This window comes from Gigantopelta aegis, chromosome 12, assembly GCF_016097555.1.
Source record: "Gigantopelta aegis isolate Gae_Host chromosome 12, Gae_host_genome, whole genome shotgun sequence".
NCBI lineage: Eukaryota > Metazoa > Mollusca > Gastropoda > Neomphalida > Peltospiridae > Gigantopelta > Gigantopelta aegis.
This window is the reverse complement of record NC_054710.1, coordinates 31,745,089-31,759,065: the sequence shown is the minus strand read 5'-3', so window position 1 is coordinate 31,759,065 and position 13,977 is coordinate 31,745,089. Positions and strand designations below refer to the sequence as shown.

Below are 13,977 nucleotides of genomic sequence, written 5' to 3'. Positions count from 1 at the left end.
TGTAAAAGCCTGTTTTTGTCTTACTTACATGTAACAACACACATTTACAATTCTTAAACATCTGCGTTTAAGAAAAACAGATTTTCTATGGCTATCGGAACTACCAGTGTCATAGGCCTAGGGTCTTATTGCGACCAGGGTGGGACCAGGGTGGGACCAGACTGAGGTGCTTGATTACAAAAACAAAAAAAACCTAACTGGAATATGCATTGGGTTCCCAAAGTATTTGACTGCCTACCTTTATCACTGGTAATCATCAGCTATATTTTTAACATCCTCACCCCTACGCTCAGTTTAATATATCGAAGACTATTTTGGGAACAGTGTGAATTTTGAAAATATATTTTTAAGGTCATCATCCGCTGTATCTTACGAAAGTTTCAATGAGAAAATACCTTCTCAGTGTTTTTTACGAATTGTTTCATTGGGATTGTTTATAGAATGTTTTAAACTGTATAATTATAATCCCCTGTTCCCCAGGCCCACCTAAAGATTTTCTTTAGTAGGCTAGATGGAAACTCCGCTTATAATAGTCTTATAGTAAAGGTCTAGCGTTATTACAGAGCATGTACAGATACTATTATGTCCTGATCAACACAATAAAGATATGTATCTCTTACTTTAATTGTTCAATACTGGGATAGGTTCAGGTAAATGCCCTTGTAGGTATTTAAACACGTTTACTAAATTTCGTTTGGACATATTCACAACAATGTTTATTATTATCCGACTCAACAAACCTACCAATTGAAGAAAACTATTTCATTTTTAAATCAGTACATAAATATATAGCTGAAAGAAAGATATTCGAATTGAGCTAACTTATTACTCTGATTTTTACTGCCCCAGTTAAAGTTTAGCTCCAACAATAGGATCATCACTATCATAATGTTTCTCGACTATCCCATTTCCATTCTATCTACTCTCTGCCTTTTGTTACTATATATTAATAAATATTAATTATGTTAAATACTTTATGCCATTGGACATTATGTTATTATGTTTTATATATTATTATGAATATTGATTATTGTCTGATGTTCATCTTGTTTACGAGAACACTTATATAGGCTCTGCTTGTTGTGCGACTCTTTTGACATTTTTCTGATTAATAAAATATTTCAAATACAATGTTTAGTATGACGGACGTACGTATCAAAATGATGTACGTCTGTCACACACTTTGTGAATTTCTGTGTATAATTACTTCGAAAAGTGTATATGCATATTGCTTTTATGAGTTTTTATTTTTAATATGAAACTATGAACCGGTGCAGTTTCTCTGTTGTTATTAAACACAATTTTGTTTTGTTTGACGAACGTATAACAGTAATGAAATCATGTACGAGAGGCATGTCCATCCGACAAAAATGGCCAAAGTGTGACAACGGTTATTTATAATATTTCATGAATACATGCTTAATTGATTTGTTTTTAAACATAACAATAATAATATTGATTTACGTTAAACAAAAATTAAATTTGAATGTTTGGTCCCTCTTTGGGACCTTCTGGATACCCCATGTTTCCATCCAAATTTTTTACAATGATATATATATATATATATATATATATATATATATATATATATATATATATATATATTATTATTATTATTATTATTATTATTATATTCATAAATTGAGTTGGAAATTTGACCTTTTCGTAGAATTACCCTTTTTGTTTTACTGAGCGAAAGCTGTAGACTCGTGTGTGTTCATGGCAGCTGTATGTCAATAATGCTGCTGTATAATATTACAAATGCTTAAATAGTTATCACCGTTTTGAGTTGTAAGCTTTATTCTAGAGTTGGGCTAATCACTATTTCCTGTGCAAGATATTTAAAGCTTTTCATTTGCAAATATCAGTCAGCCAATCAACTATTTCACTTATAACACATCTACTGAAAGTTCAAGCGCGACTCTCTTGGGCACGTCCTCCGAGATTCTGGAATAATGTACATGTATCATCTGGGTATGTACTATGGCGTGGTATGGGTTTTGGGACGCTATCTTTAATTAGCAATTGCGCTTCATTAAATAATCATAGTTCGTTTCGTTTAACGACACCACCAGAACACATTGATGTATTAATCATCGGCCATTGGATGTCAAACATTTGGTGAGGAATAGAAAGGAAACCCGCTACATGTTTTCATTAGTAGCAAGGGATCTTTTATATGCACCATCCCACAGACATGATAGCACATACCACGGCCTTTGATATACCAGTTGTGGTGCACTGCCTGGAAAGAGAAATAGCCCAATGGGCCCACCGACGATCATCAAAGTTATTTTTGATGGAATTATTAGTATTTATTATTATTATTATTATTATTATTATTAATATTAATATTATTATTATTATATTATTATTATTTTTATTATTATTATTATTATTATTATTGAATGTTATATTATAGAGTTATAAACAATTAACATTACCATGTAACTAAAATTACTATTTTACGTAAGACATTTTTTTTTTACCATACATAAATATCCCAGTATCTCAAAATTGTCACCATCCTCCTGTCTGTATATCTGTCCGTCTGTCTGCCTCTCTGTTTCCTGATGTTTTTCGCATTGCCTAAATATATTGAGATGCAATGTTGTGTATAGCTTTATCATGTACTCTTACAGTTCAAGTTTGACTTTCATGGCGATTGACCCATTTTTTGACAGAGATATAACCTTTGAACGTAGGAGAAACATTTTTTAGTCAGACTATTTTTTTGCAATCGCTCAAGATTTTCAGCTGAACTTTTTTGTATAGCTGTATCTACTGCTACACATCACCGTTGACTTTTATGGTGATTTAACAATTTATCACAGATTATGAACCTTGTACTGTGGAGATACGAAAATGTGCTGGACCCGGTAGAGGACATGCATTGCAGGACTCTCAGAGTGCTTGTTTTGCATGCACTAGATAAAATTATATTGGGACAGAATTAAACGTCGTTCAAGCATATGTTGCATCTTAATATAATATATATTCAACATGAAATGCTCTGTGGAATTAAACAAATATATATTAATAATCAACCATAAAGACATTTCGAAGGTCTGTCACGTTTGCCCACCTATAAATGTAAACGTGATGCTTCTGGGGTATATTGTTCACATGTGGTAAGACGTTAACAAAATTATTTTATTTGTGGAAGAGGGGTTCCGCTTCGAAACCAATACCGCAGACAAATAAATTGAAAATAAAAAACTGAAATTATTATACTTTGAGCTTCTCCGCCTGAGAACCCATATCGCAAGGATATATGTTTGAGGAATTCTAAATACGTTTTGGTCTGTAAAAAATCACAATGATTATTATGATTTGTGCTCTGCATGTTGATCTTAATACTAATACTAATGCTAATACTACTAATAATAATGATAATAAATGGCGATGGTGTTAATATACCATTGTCATCAAAGCCATTATTATTATTATTATTAGTAGTAGTAGTAGTAGTAGTAGTAGTAGTAGTAGTAGTAGTAGTAGTAGTACTACTACTACTACTATTACTACTACTACTACTACTACTATTACTAGTACTACTACTATTACTAGTACTACTATTACTACTACTACTGTTAATATTACTACGACTACGACTACTACTACTACTACTACTACTACTACTACTACTACTACTACTACTACAACACATACTACTGCTACTACTACCACTACTACTACTACAACTACTATTGCTACTACTACTACTACTACTACTACTACTGATACTACCACAACTACTACTACTACAACTACAACTACTACTACTAAAACTACTATTACTACTTCTACTACTATAACTACTACTACTACTGCTACTGCTACTACTACTACTACTACTACTACTTCTACTGCTACTGCTACTGCTACTGCTGCTGCTGCTACTACTTCTATTGTTATTATTTTTGTTGTTAAACGTCCGTTCGTCTGTAAACTTTAAATTTCCGCAGAATATATTTCTTATCAATTCATAAAGGATCATCAAACCATGCCTGCAAGTACAACTTGGTTTTATAACAGCCAAACTCTGCTTTTTAACTCTACAGAGACGTAGAAACTTTTTTATTTTTGATTAATTTTTATGTTTCGTTTATTGTCAAAAGTTTATTTTAATATTACGATGACGTACCCATATGTACACATATTAGTATTAATATATTTGGTTTTTAAATTAAGTATAAATGTGAATATTTGTTTATTGTATATATCGTCTCTCATAATTCCCTATGGAATGGCTTATATACTTTTATATGTTTATTTTATATGTAATTATGTTGGACATGAGGTGAGACGTAAATAAAGATGTATGTCTGTCTGTCTGTCTGTCTGTCTGTCCGGTATGTCGCTGTGTTGCATACCATAACTAGGTTGCCGTGTCCTATTTTTTGCCCATTACTGCACACTGAAGGAAATCGTTGACCGGGCCACATCATCACAAACTCGTGCAATAAATATACAGAACCACACAACAATTGTTTTGCCATGTTATTTGTTGAACGAGTTTATAGTGCGCAAGAATATTATACCACGAGACCCCGTAGCGGTGGAATGGTATAGATATGAAGCACTACAAACTCGTTCAATAAATAACACGGCAAAACAAATGGTGGTTCTTTGCGTATTACATACCTCCTTTCTGTATTATAATTAAAACAATTTTAATTAAATAACACAGCTTACTTCGTCTGGAAAGTTGGCTGAATGTTATGGAATGAACTGAACGCTAAGCCTTTTGTACTTAAGGAGATCTGAGGCACGGTCCATAATACATATGTTCGAAGCTATCTTAGCTATACAAAATCGTAAGATGTGCGGTGTGTTGTGACGTCATAACGTACGATGGTTTTACGATTTCGTATCGCTGAGAATAGCTTCGAAAATCCCTAGTCTGGCTACGAACATGACGTCATTTTTCGCTAGGGAGATGACGTCGTTCTGGTGAACACGTAATACGCATGCAAAATTTTCTACCACATATATGTTCAATAAAATAATTTGTTTATTGCATGGTCAGAATTGTCTGTATTACTATGGCAATATTAAATGGGTATGTAATAATTAACATTAAATACAAACATTTATGTGGTTCTGTCTATATATTGTATATGCTATGACGTCATGTAAAATATTACCTCATCGTTGGTAATATATTATATAGATAATAATACATGAGTATTGATAATAATATTGATAATAATACATGAGTTGTTTTAAAATGTGTTTGATACGTTTTTAAACAACGAATATATTATTCAATTCTTAGATATCTTTTTCGACTAAAAATATGTACAGCCGTTGCACTTGTAGCTGACTTGAGCATCACAGACCCATGAATTTCAGGTTAACAGTACGTCACAGTATAATCGATTTCCAGTCAAAACGAGACTTTAGACACCGAAAAACTGTAGTTCAAAATGCTCTGACGTGCCGTTAGAGGGACAGACCCTAGTGTTTAAACACTAAAGCATAATTTCACTATTAGAGCCGTTTATCATCGTTAAAGTCAAACATTACTTATATTTTATTGTTTAGATTATCCAATTCCGTACAACCGAAGTATTTGCGGTCATCCTGGTGTTTCTAATATCATAAAATGCATTTTTCATATTTTTAAAATCGTACGTGCGTCTGATAAGTAACGTTGATGAAGTCTATTTTAAAAAGTATTTCAATGAATGAATGAATGAATGTTTAACGACATCCCAGCACGAAAAATACATCGGCTATTGGGTGTCAAACTATAGTAATGCAAACAAATAAGGTGATGATCAACATCAATATAAAAATTCAAGATATAAATAAAAACAGTGTAACGAACTGTACAAAAATACAAATACAAATATCACAGATAGATACTGACTTTTGCTCAAAACTTCAATTTGTGCTGTATTGGCCATTCTAAAAGAGAATGTTACACCCCTGCATCACGGTGAGGTTACAGCACGCGCAGGGGGAACGTATTTCAACGTCAAAGACTCCTGTTTCACTCTGTTGTATCTAACTTTGTTATAGTTATATGTTTATAAATTAACCAAATTTAGACCGGCCACGGTGGCGTCGTGGTACGGCCATCGGTCTACAGGCTGGTAGGTACTGGGTTCGGATCCCAGTCGAGGCATGGAATTTTTAATCCAGATACCGACTCCAAACCCTGAGTGAGTGCTCCGCAAGGCTCAGTGGGTAGGTGTAAACCACTTGCACCGACCAGTGATCCATAACTGGTTCAACAAAGGCCATGGTTTGTGTTATGCTGCCTGTGGGAAGCGCAAATAAAAGATCCCTTGCTGTCTGTTGTAAAAGAGTAGCCTATGTGGCGACAGCGGGTTTCCTCTAAAAACAGTGTCAGAATGACCATATGTTTGACGTCCAATAGCCGATGATAAGATAAGAAAATCAATGTGCTCTAGTGGCGTAGTTAAATAAAACAAACTTTAGTTTTTAACCAAAGTTAGTGTCCATTTTACGTGTTGAAACTAGAGTCTAGGTGAAAAATATGCCTTAGTGTTTAAACAATAGGATCTGCCCCTTTAATGAAATATTTCTTTAGTTTCTTTTAAAGATAATTAACGTCCTATTGATTATATCATTGTAGCCAGGTGGCAGGATTTAGCTGACAGTTCAGCGCTCGATTGAGGTGCTGGCGTCGCAGGATCAAACCACCTCAGAGGATCCATTCAACTATTTTTTTCTCGTCCAACCAGTGCACCACAACTGGTAAAAGGTCATGGTATGTGCTTTCCTGGCTGTGGGAAAGTGCATACAAAAGATCCCTTGCTGCATTAGGAAAAATGTAGCGAGTTTCCTCTGATGACTACGAGTCAGAATTAACAAATGTTTGACATCCAATAGCCGATGATTAATTAATCAATGTGCTCCAGTGGTGTCATTAAACAAAACAAAAAAACACTGTAGCCATTAGGTGGTGTATTTGATTTAGTTTATTTTCATAGTTATAACTGGACTAGGTTGTGTTCTGGTTAAGCTATCGGATTTAAGATTGGTAGGTACTGGGTTCGCCTCCCGCTGCCGGCTTCCACCCTGCACAAATGGTTCAACGTAACCGAGTTAATGAAAAACATACCAAGCGCACGAATATAATGACGGAATTTTGGGAAACGACGTCATAACATGACGTTGCTTCGTCAGTCCTAGCTCCGACTGTGCATGTTGAATATGACGTCATTTTGTCATCTAACGGTGCATGTGGTTGAAATATTTTCAGACTGTCCTTTTTATTAATAACACCCCCCAATAATAATATGGATAATAAAGAACTTATTACATTCGCGTGTGAGTTGTACTGATTTTACGAAACTCGTGTCAGGATTATTGTGTTACACTCGCTCTCGCTCGGGCAATACAAGACTACTGACACTCGTTTCGTAAAATCAGTATGACACACAAGGTCGTACAATAATGTATATTTCTTATACACCCGATGGTGAGAACGCCATGAGTTATTTTTGGTAATACATGGTTATTAACACATGTACGTGTTTCAATTTCAAGTTTCAACCCGTAAAATGGACACTAAGTTTGGTTCATTTATATACCTTTGGAGACAACAGAGTGAAACTGGAGTCTGTGACGTTGAAATACAACAGACTCCATCACCGCACGTGCGTTTTCAAAAATATGAAAAATACCAGGATGACTGGAAACACTTCGTTAGTACGGAAATGGATAATCTAAACAATAAAATATAAGTAATGTTTGATTTTAATGATCATAAATGGCTTTAATAGTGAAACATATGCCTTAGTGTTTAAAAACCAGGGTATGTCCCTTTAAGAGCACGTCAGAGCATTTTGAACTACAGTTTTCCGGTGCCTAAAGTCTCGTGTTGACTGGATGCGGAGCGGGCGTGCGATCCGACTGTTGTGTATGATACATCTGAAGCTCGCGTTGAGGGCATATGCATCTTATACAATTATTCCTTTGCAAGTGGATGCAAGCGTTTTGCAGATGCTCGAATAGCACGCATCCAGTCTAGGCGCTTTCATTGAGACTAATATATTTTTTATATCTTTAGCCGGACCGCACACACACGCTGCGTCCAATTTATATGAGTCTTAACATGAAGGTTCTGTCCGAGAGGAAATCCGCTGCTTCCATATTGTTCTCCTTTCGGTAAAGCTTCAAAAGTATTTTGCACGCACGTTTACATTGACAGGACTGTACATACAACGACTTTTAAAAACAAAGTTTGTTTTGTTTAACGACACCACTAAAGGACATTGATTTATTTATCATCGGCTATTGGATGTCAAACATTTGGTAATTCTTACTCGTAGTTATCAGAGGAAACCCGCTACATTTGTTTCTAATGCAGCAAGGGATCTTTTATATGTACTTTCCCACAGCCAGGAAAGCACATGCACTTTCCCACAGACGGGAAAGCACATACCACGGCCTCTGTTCAGTTGTTGTGCACTGGCTGTAAGGAGAAGAAACAAACAGTCGCCTGAATGCATTAGCTTTTGAAAGTTTTATGCAGCGATACCACTTGCAAAGCATTGAGTGTGGCATTTGGGGTGTCAGGGGCGTGTGAGAGGCGTGCGGGGTATGGGGGGCGGCGTGAGGGGTGTGAGGGGCGTATGGGTGTGTAAGTGTCGAGTCCTGCGACCAATTGCGTGGAAGCAGCGGGTTTCCTCTCCCATTATATGTGCGGTCCGTTACCGTATGTTTGACGCCATATAACCATAATTAAAATGTGTTGAGTGTGTCATTAGTTAACACATGTCTTACTTCCTTAGTCCTTTATAACAAATGACCTTGGAGTAGGCGCTATGTGTTGAAACACAGGCGAGCTACTCTGAAATAACAATTGGGACTATACCGCTGTTGATATTCCCACACGTACATAGATAAGATAAAACAATTTATTTTTTATGTTGGTTATGGAAAACATTTTATTATATTGATACTCATCTTCTTTATTTTAAACGCGTATCTATGTTCTGGACACCAGTCTTGTTGTTCGCCGTGACGGCTGTGCATATCACGTCTGCTCAAATCAAATACACCGAGTACATGCGACAGAGGGAGGAGTTGCTGAAGAAAGAACAGCGCAGACGTATAGGCGGAACCCTGGTCCTCAACGACGATGAGCAGAAGGTGAACAGGATACTGATGCACGAGAAGCGGAAGGAATACGAAGATTCCAGGCTCCACGGGAAACTGTTTCCTCCAGCCATCAGCTTCTTCAAGTCGAAACCCATGATAGATGAGAGCAATGTCTTTAAACTCATCCGAAGAATGCCAAAAGGTTAGGTTAGCGTTCTGTGCTAAATCAGTATCTAATCTAAGGTAGGGGCGAGAAATAGCCCAGTTTGTGAAGTGTCCGCCTGATGCGCGGTCAGTTTAGGATCGATCCCCGTCGGTAGTCTTTAAACTAATTCGAATAATGCCAAAAGATCAGGCTAACGTTCTGTGTTAAATATATCGTGGTTAATGCCTCAGTCACAAATGCATCGTAAGTGGGTAAGATGCCCGTATGATGTGTGTTTTGATGATATCCTACGAATGTTCTACGGGCATCTGCAACATCCTAAGGTCATCGTTGAGCTTTTGGCCGATTTTTGGGGCATCGTAGGGTCATCGGAAACTTTTAATGCGGAATTATAATGTTTTGAAGACCGTACGAGTTTCAGAATAAGAAACCCACCGCAGACATATCATAGGGGTACCATGCGGCCTTGAGGTGATCTTGCGGTATCTGGAGACATCGCAGGGAGGACACACGATGCCACAACGATGTCGGGACAACGTACGAGCATCGTACGGTGACCTTACGGTGGCCGTAATGTCAACTTACGATGTCTTTAAAATTTGATGGTCCGAAAAAATGTGTCAGCCTGCAGGGTCGCCGTAAACATACCGTACCATGGCAACAACAAAAAAAGGAGAACGTTGCGATTCTTTCCCGGTGTCGCGGACGCCAGAACGCCTAATAGTTACGCCCCGCCGCACGGCGACCGGTGCATTTGTGACAGGCTTAAGTAAGTTTTAATGACTCAAATGGTAGTTGTAAAACCACTATACACCCTCTGCTCTCTCACTAACCACTAATAACTAACAACTAACCCACTGTCCTGGACAGACAGCCAGATAGCTGAGGGAAGGTGTAAGCCTACTACACCCTCTTCTCTCTCACTAACCACTAATAACTAACAACTAACCCACTGTCCTGGACAGACAGCCAGATAGCTGAGGGAAGGTGTAAGCCTACTACACCCTCTTCTCTCTCACTAACCACTAATAACTAACAACTAACCCACTGTCCTGGACAGACAGCCCAGATAGCTGAGGGAAGGTGTAAGACTGCTACACCCTCTTCTCTCTCACTAACCACTAATAACTAACAACTAACCCACTGTACTGGACAGACAGCCCGGATAGCTGAGGGAAGGTGTAAGACTGCTACACCCTCTTCTCTCTCACTAACCACTAATAACTAACAACTAACCCACTGTTCTGGACAGACAGCCCAGATAGCTGAGGGAAGGAGTAAGACTGCTACACCCTCGTCTCTCTCACTAACCACTAATAACTAACAGCTAACCCACTGTACTGGACAGACAGCCCAGATAGCTGTAGGTCTGTGCACAGGACAACGTGATTGAACCTTAATTGGATATAAGCACGACAATAAGTTGAAATGAAGCGAAGTGTGTTAAATCAAGGCAGTATGTAATGTAGTGAGGGGCAGTAAAACTGCCCCATGACAGGCGTGCACTACAATAGCTTGCTCTGAATGCACAGGTTAAGCCATATGACCTGACCAGACCAGCAAAAACTAGTTATTTTTGTCCCAGCTGTATACCTAAATAAAACACACTTTACAAAAAAGAAACAAGTCCCTCAGGTCCTTCGAATGCAAAAAATGATTACAACAAGAGTTCTGTGCTAAATCAGGGCTGTATCTAGTCTAGGGTGAGGACAAGAAAAACAACGGTCTTAAGTATTGAAAGTAAGACATATTTTTGTAAAACGAATATCAAGACAAGTATTTCAGCTTATCTCAGTGCCTCTCTTACTCTCCCCACTATCAACTCAACATCCTCTCTCTCTCTCTCTCTCTCTCTCTCTCTCTCTCTCTCTCTCTCTCTCTCTCTCTCTCTCTCTCTCTCTCTCTCTCTCTCTCTCTCTCAATTGTAATCCTCTCTGCGATCTTCGAGCAGTATGTTTCACTTGCAGTAAGTAGACAAAAACAGATTTAGTATCTTTTTGGAAAGTGTTCACTTTTATGTTTGAAACTGATTCACATTATTTGTATTGATATCTATTTTTTTATTTTTATTAAAACAAATTTTGGGTGGGAGGAGTGGGTTCAGTATGCAAGCGTACCTATATTGAGAATATATGAAAATGGGTAATTGTTTTTGTTAATTTATACCGGCCTCGGTGGCGTCGTGGTAGGCCATCGGTCTACAGGCTGGTAGGAACTGGGTTCGGATCCCAGTCGAGGCATGGCATTTTTTATCCAGATACCGACTCCAAACCCTGAGTGAGTGCACCGCAAGGCTCAATGGGTAGGTGTAAACCATTTGCACCGACCAGTCATCCATAATTGGTTCAACAAAGGCAATGGTTTGTGCTATCCTGCCTGTGGGAAGCGCAAATAAAAGATCCCTTGCTGGTAATCGGAAGAGTAGCCCATGTAGTGGCGACAGCGGGTTTCCTCTCAAAATCTGTGTGGTCCTTAACCATATGTCTGACGCCATATAACCGTAAATAAAATGTGTTGAGTGCGTCGTTAAATAAAATATTTCTTTCTTTCTTTGTTAATTTATCAAAAAAAATTTTTTTTTTTTTCCAAAATCCAAGGTACCGGCCATACTATTCAACTTTCAAAATGCCATCAAAAAGAGTGAATTTTTTTTATGGATTCACCAAATCCATTTCAAATATCTTTAATATATTTATCATATGTATGTATTTCCGCAGTATTGTAAGCATGCAACTTGAAATTAAAAATTAAGCTGAAATATTACTATAAATTGCCACTGAAAAAAATAATCTGACAATTTACAATAACAATATGTACCAGATATAGCACTTAATATGTTACGTAAATCTCAACAACAAAATGTATATTATGATTTAAAGGACAAGTCAATAAAATACAGTTTTGAAAGGAGATATTGTGAATCAGTCTCAAATGGTTGATGTAGGATACTCTATAATAATGAGATAATATAGAGCAGTGATGTCAACATAAATTTCTCACATTTACGTTATGATTCTTCTGGTACATCAAATACCGTGGTATGTGCCATCCTGTCTGTGGGATGGTGCACATTACATATCTCTTGCTGCTAAATCGGAAAGTGTAGCTCATTGCGTGCCGGCAGCGCGTTTCCTCCCTCCATATCTGTATGGTCCTTAACCATATGTCCGACGCCATATAACCGTAAATAAAATGTGTTGAGTGCGTCGTTAAATAAAACATTCCTTTCCTTTCCTTCCGTTTTAGCTACTTCCATCGCTGGACTGAGCTTTGTTTTTCGATTTCGACCTACGATCATCCGCACCAAACTGGTATCAGTTTAGCTCATCTTGCATGTCATGGTCAGTGGTGCTGACATCTTGCTAATTTTGGCCCACTGGGCTATTTCTCGTTCCAGCCAGTGCCCCACGACTAGTATATCAAAGGCCGTGAAATGATGCATAAACAAGATCCCTAGCTACTAATGGAAACAAAATGTAGCGGGTTTCCTCTCTATGACTGTGTCAAAATGACCATATGTTTGACATCCAATAGCCGATGGTTAATAAAGCAATATGCTCTGGTAATGTCGTTAAATAAAGCAAACTTTATAAAACAAACTTTACTATCTTGCTAGCCATGTGTCAATGCTAGTGACTTGGTGGTCAGCATGGCCTTTTAAATGGGTGTATTTTGGGCTTAAACAGTTAACTATATCATGTATTGCAAGATACATGCACATAATGGTATTTCCTTCCTCCCTTCATTTGCAAACCAGTATCTATACAAGGTAGCCTTTGTGATATAGACCAGACGACAGATAGTAAGAAAAGTGTTCTGTATTTTACTTCACTCGGTAGAACCGATGATGGTGGTTGAGGAGAAAGAAGCTGAATGGTTTGGGTTTTTGTTTTTCTTCTTAGCAAGGAGTTTGCTAGGACCTCACTCATGACGCCATAACTTGCTTGTGATTAGCCATTATGTAATGAATTGCATATTATACAGTGTTTTCTCCATCAAAACCAGCAAGGATTGCACCAAACGAGTATCCTTTTTTTCTGTCAATTTGTGAAATGTCACTTGTTTCTTAAAAAGACATTCCTAAGTTTGCTGCATTGTAAGATGTTTCCAATTAATACAATATTTGTACGAGTAAACTTACATGTTAAATATATTTGTTTGTTTATAATATCAGTGTCTGTATACTCAATGTGTTTCTGGTTGTCTTAATATTTGTAAGAAGCCTAAGTCTTCAAATAATTTCGTACGTACGAAAAAACATATTTAAGAAATAAAATGAAATTTAACTTAGTACATATATTAGAACGATCAGACACACGTTCAGTATACAACCACTAAAGCATTTTATGCAGGGAATTATATTTGAAATGTAGTTACAATCGTTAAAAGTATCTGTTAGTTAATAACATTTTTAAAAATACAGCAAAATAAGAACTGCCCCTTTAAGAAATCCGCCATTTCAGTTATGTGTACGTCCATTGTTTATGTTGATATTTAGTTTGCCTAACCGACAGATGAATGACAAAATCGTTCGTGCCAAATGTTATGCCCTGTGATGTGTGTCTATGTGTTCGTATTTGCTTATGAAGACATACATTGCACATACAAATAAAATCAATTTTAAAAACATGGATTTCAGCCATGAGACTTATGAATATGTATAATTTGTTTACAGCAAACTGCTAGCTTTCTGATAAAACTAGTTTCGTTTACAATCAAATAGCATT

At 37.1% G+C, this 13,977-nt stretch overlaps 1 protein-coding gene across 1 annotated transcript in view; it reads left to right on the top strand.

Annotated features, from left to right (window-relative positions):
• The first annotated feature begins 1,688 nt into the window (after nucleotides 1-1,688).
• LOC121386727 (adenosine deaminase AGSA-like) overlaps nucleotides 1,689-13,977 on the top strand; it is a 31,771-nt gene continuing 19,482 nt past the window's right edge. Inside the window, exons 1-2 of the mRNA XM_041517722.1 lie at nucleotides 1,689-1,974; nucleotides 8,990-9,286. Of these exons, the coding sequence (XP_041373656.1) occupies nucleotides 1,956-1,974; nucleotides 8,990-9,286 (316 nt within the window). The 5' untranslated portion in view covers nucleotides 1,689-1,955. The remainder of the gene's footprint in view (nucleotides 1,975-8,989; nucleotides 9,287-13,977) is intronic.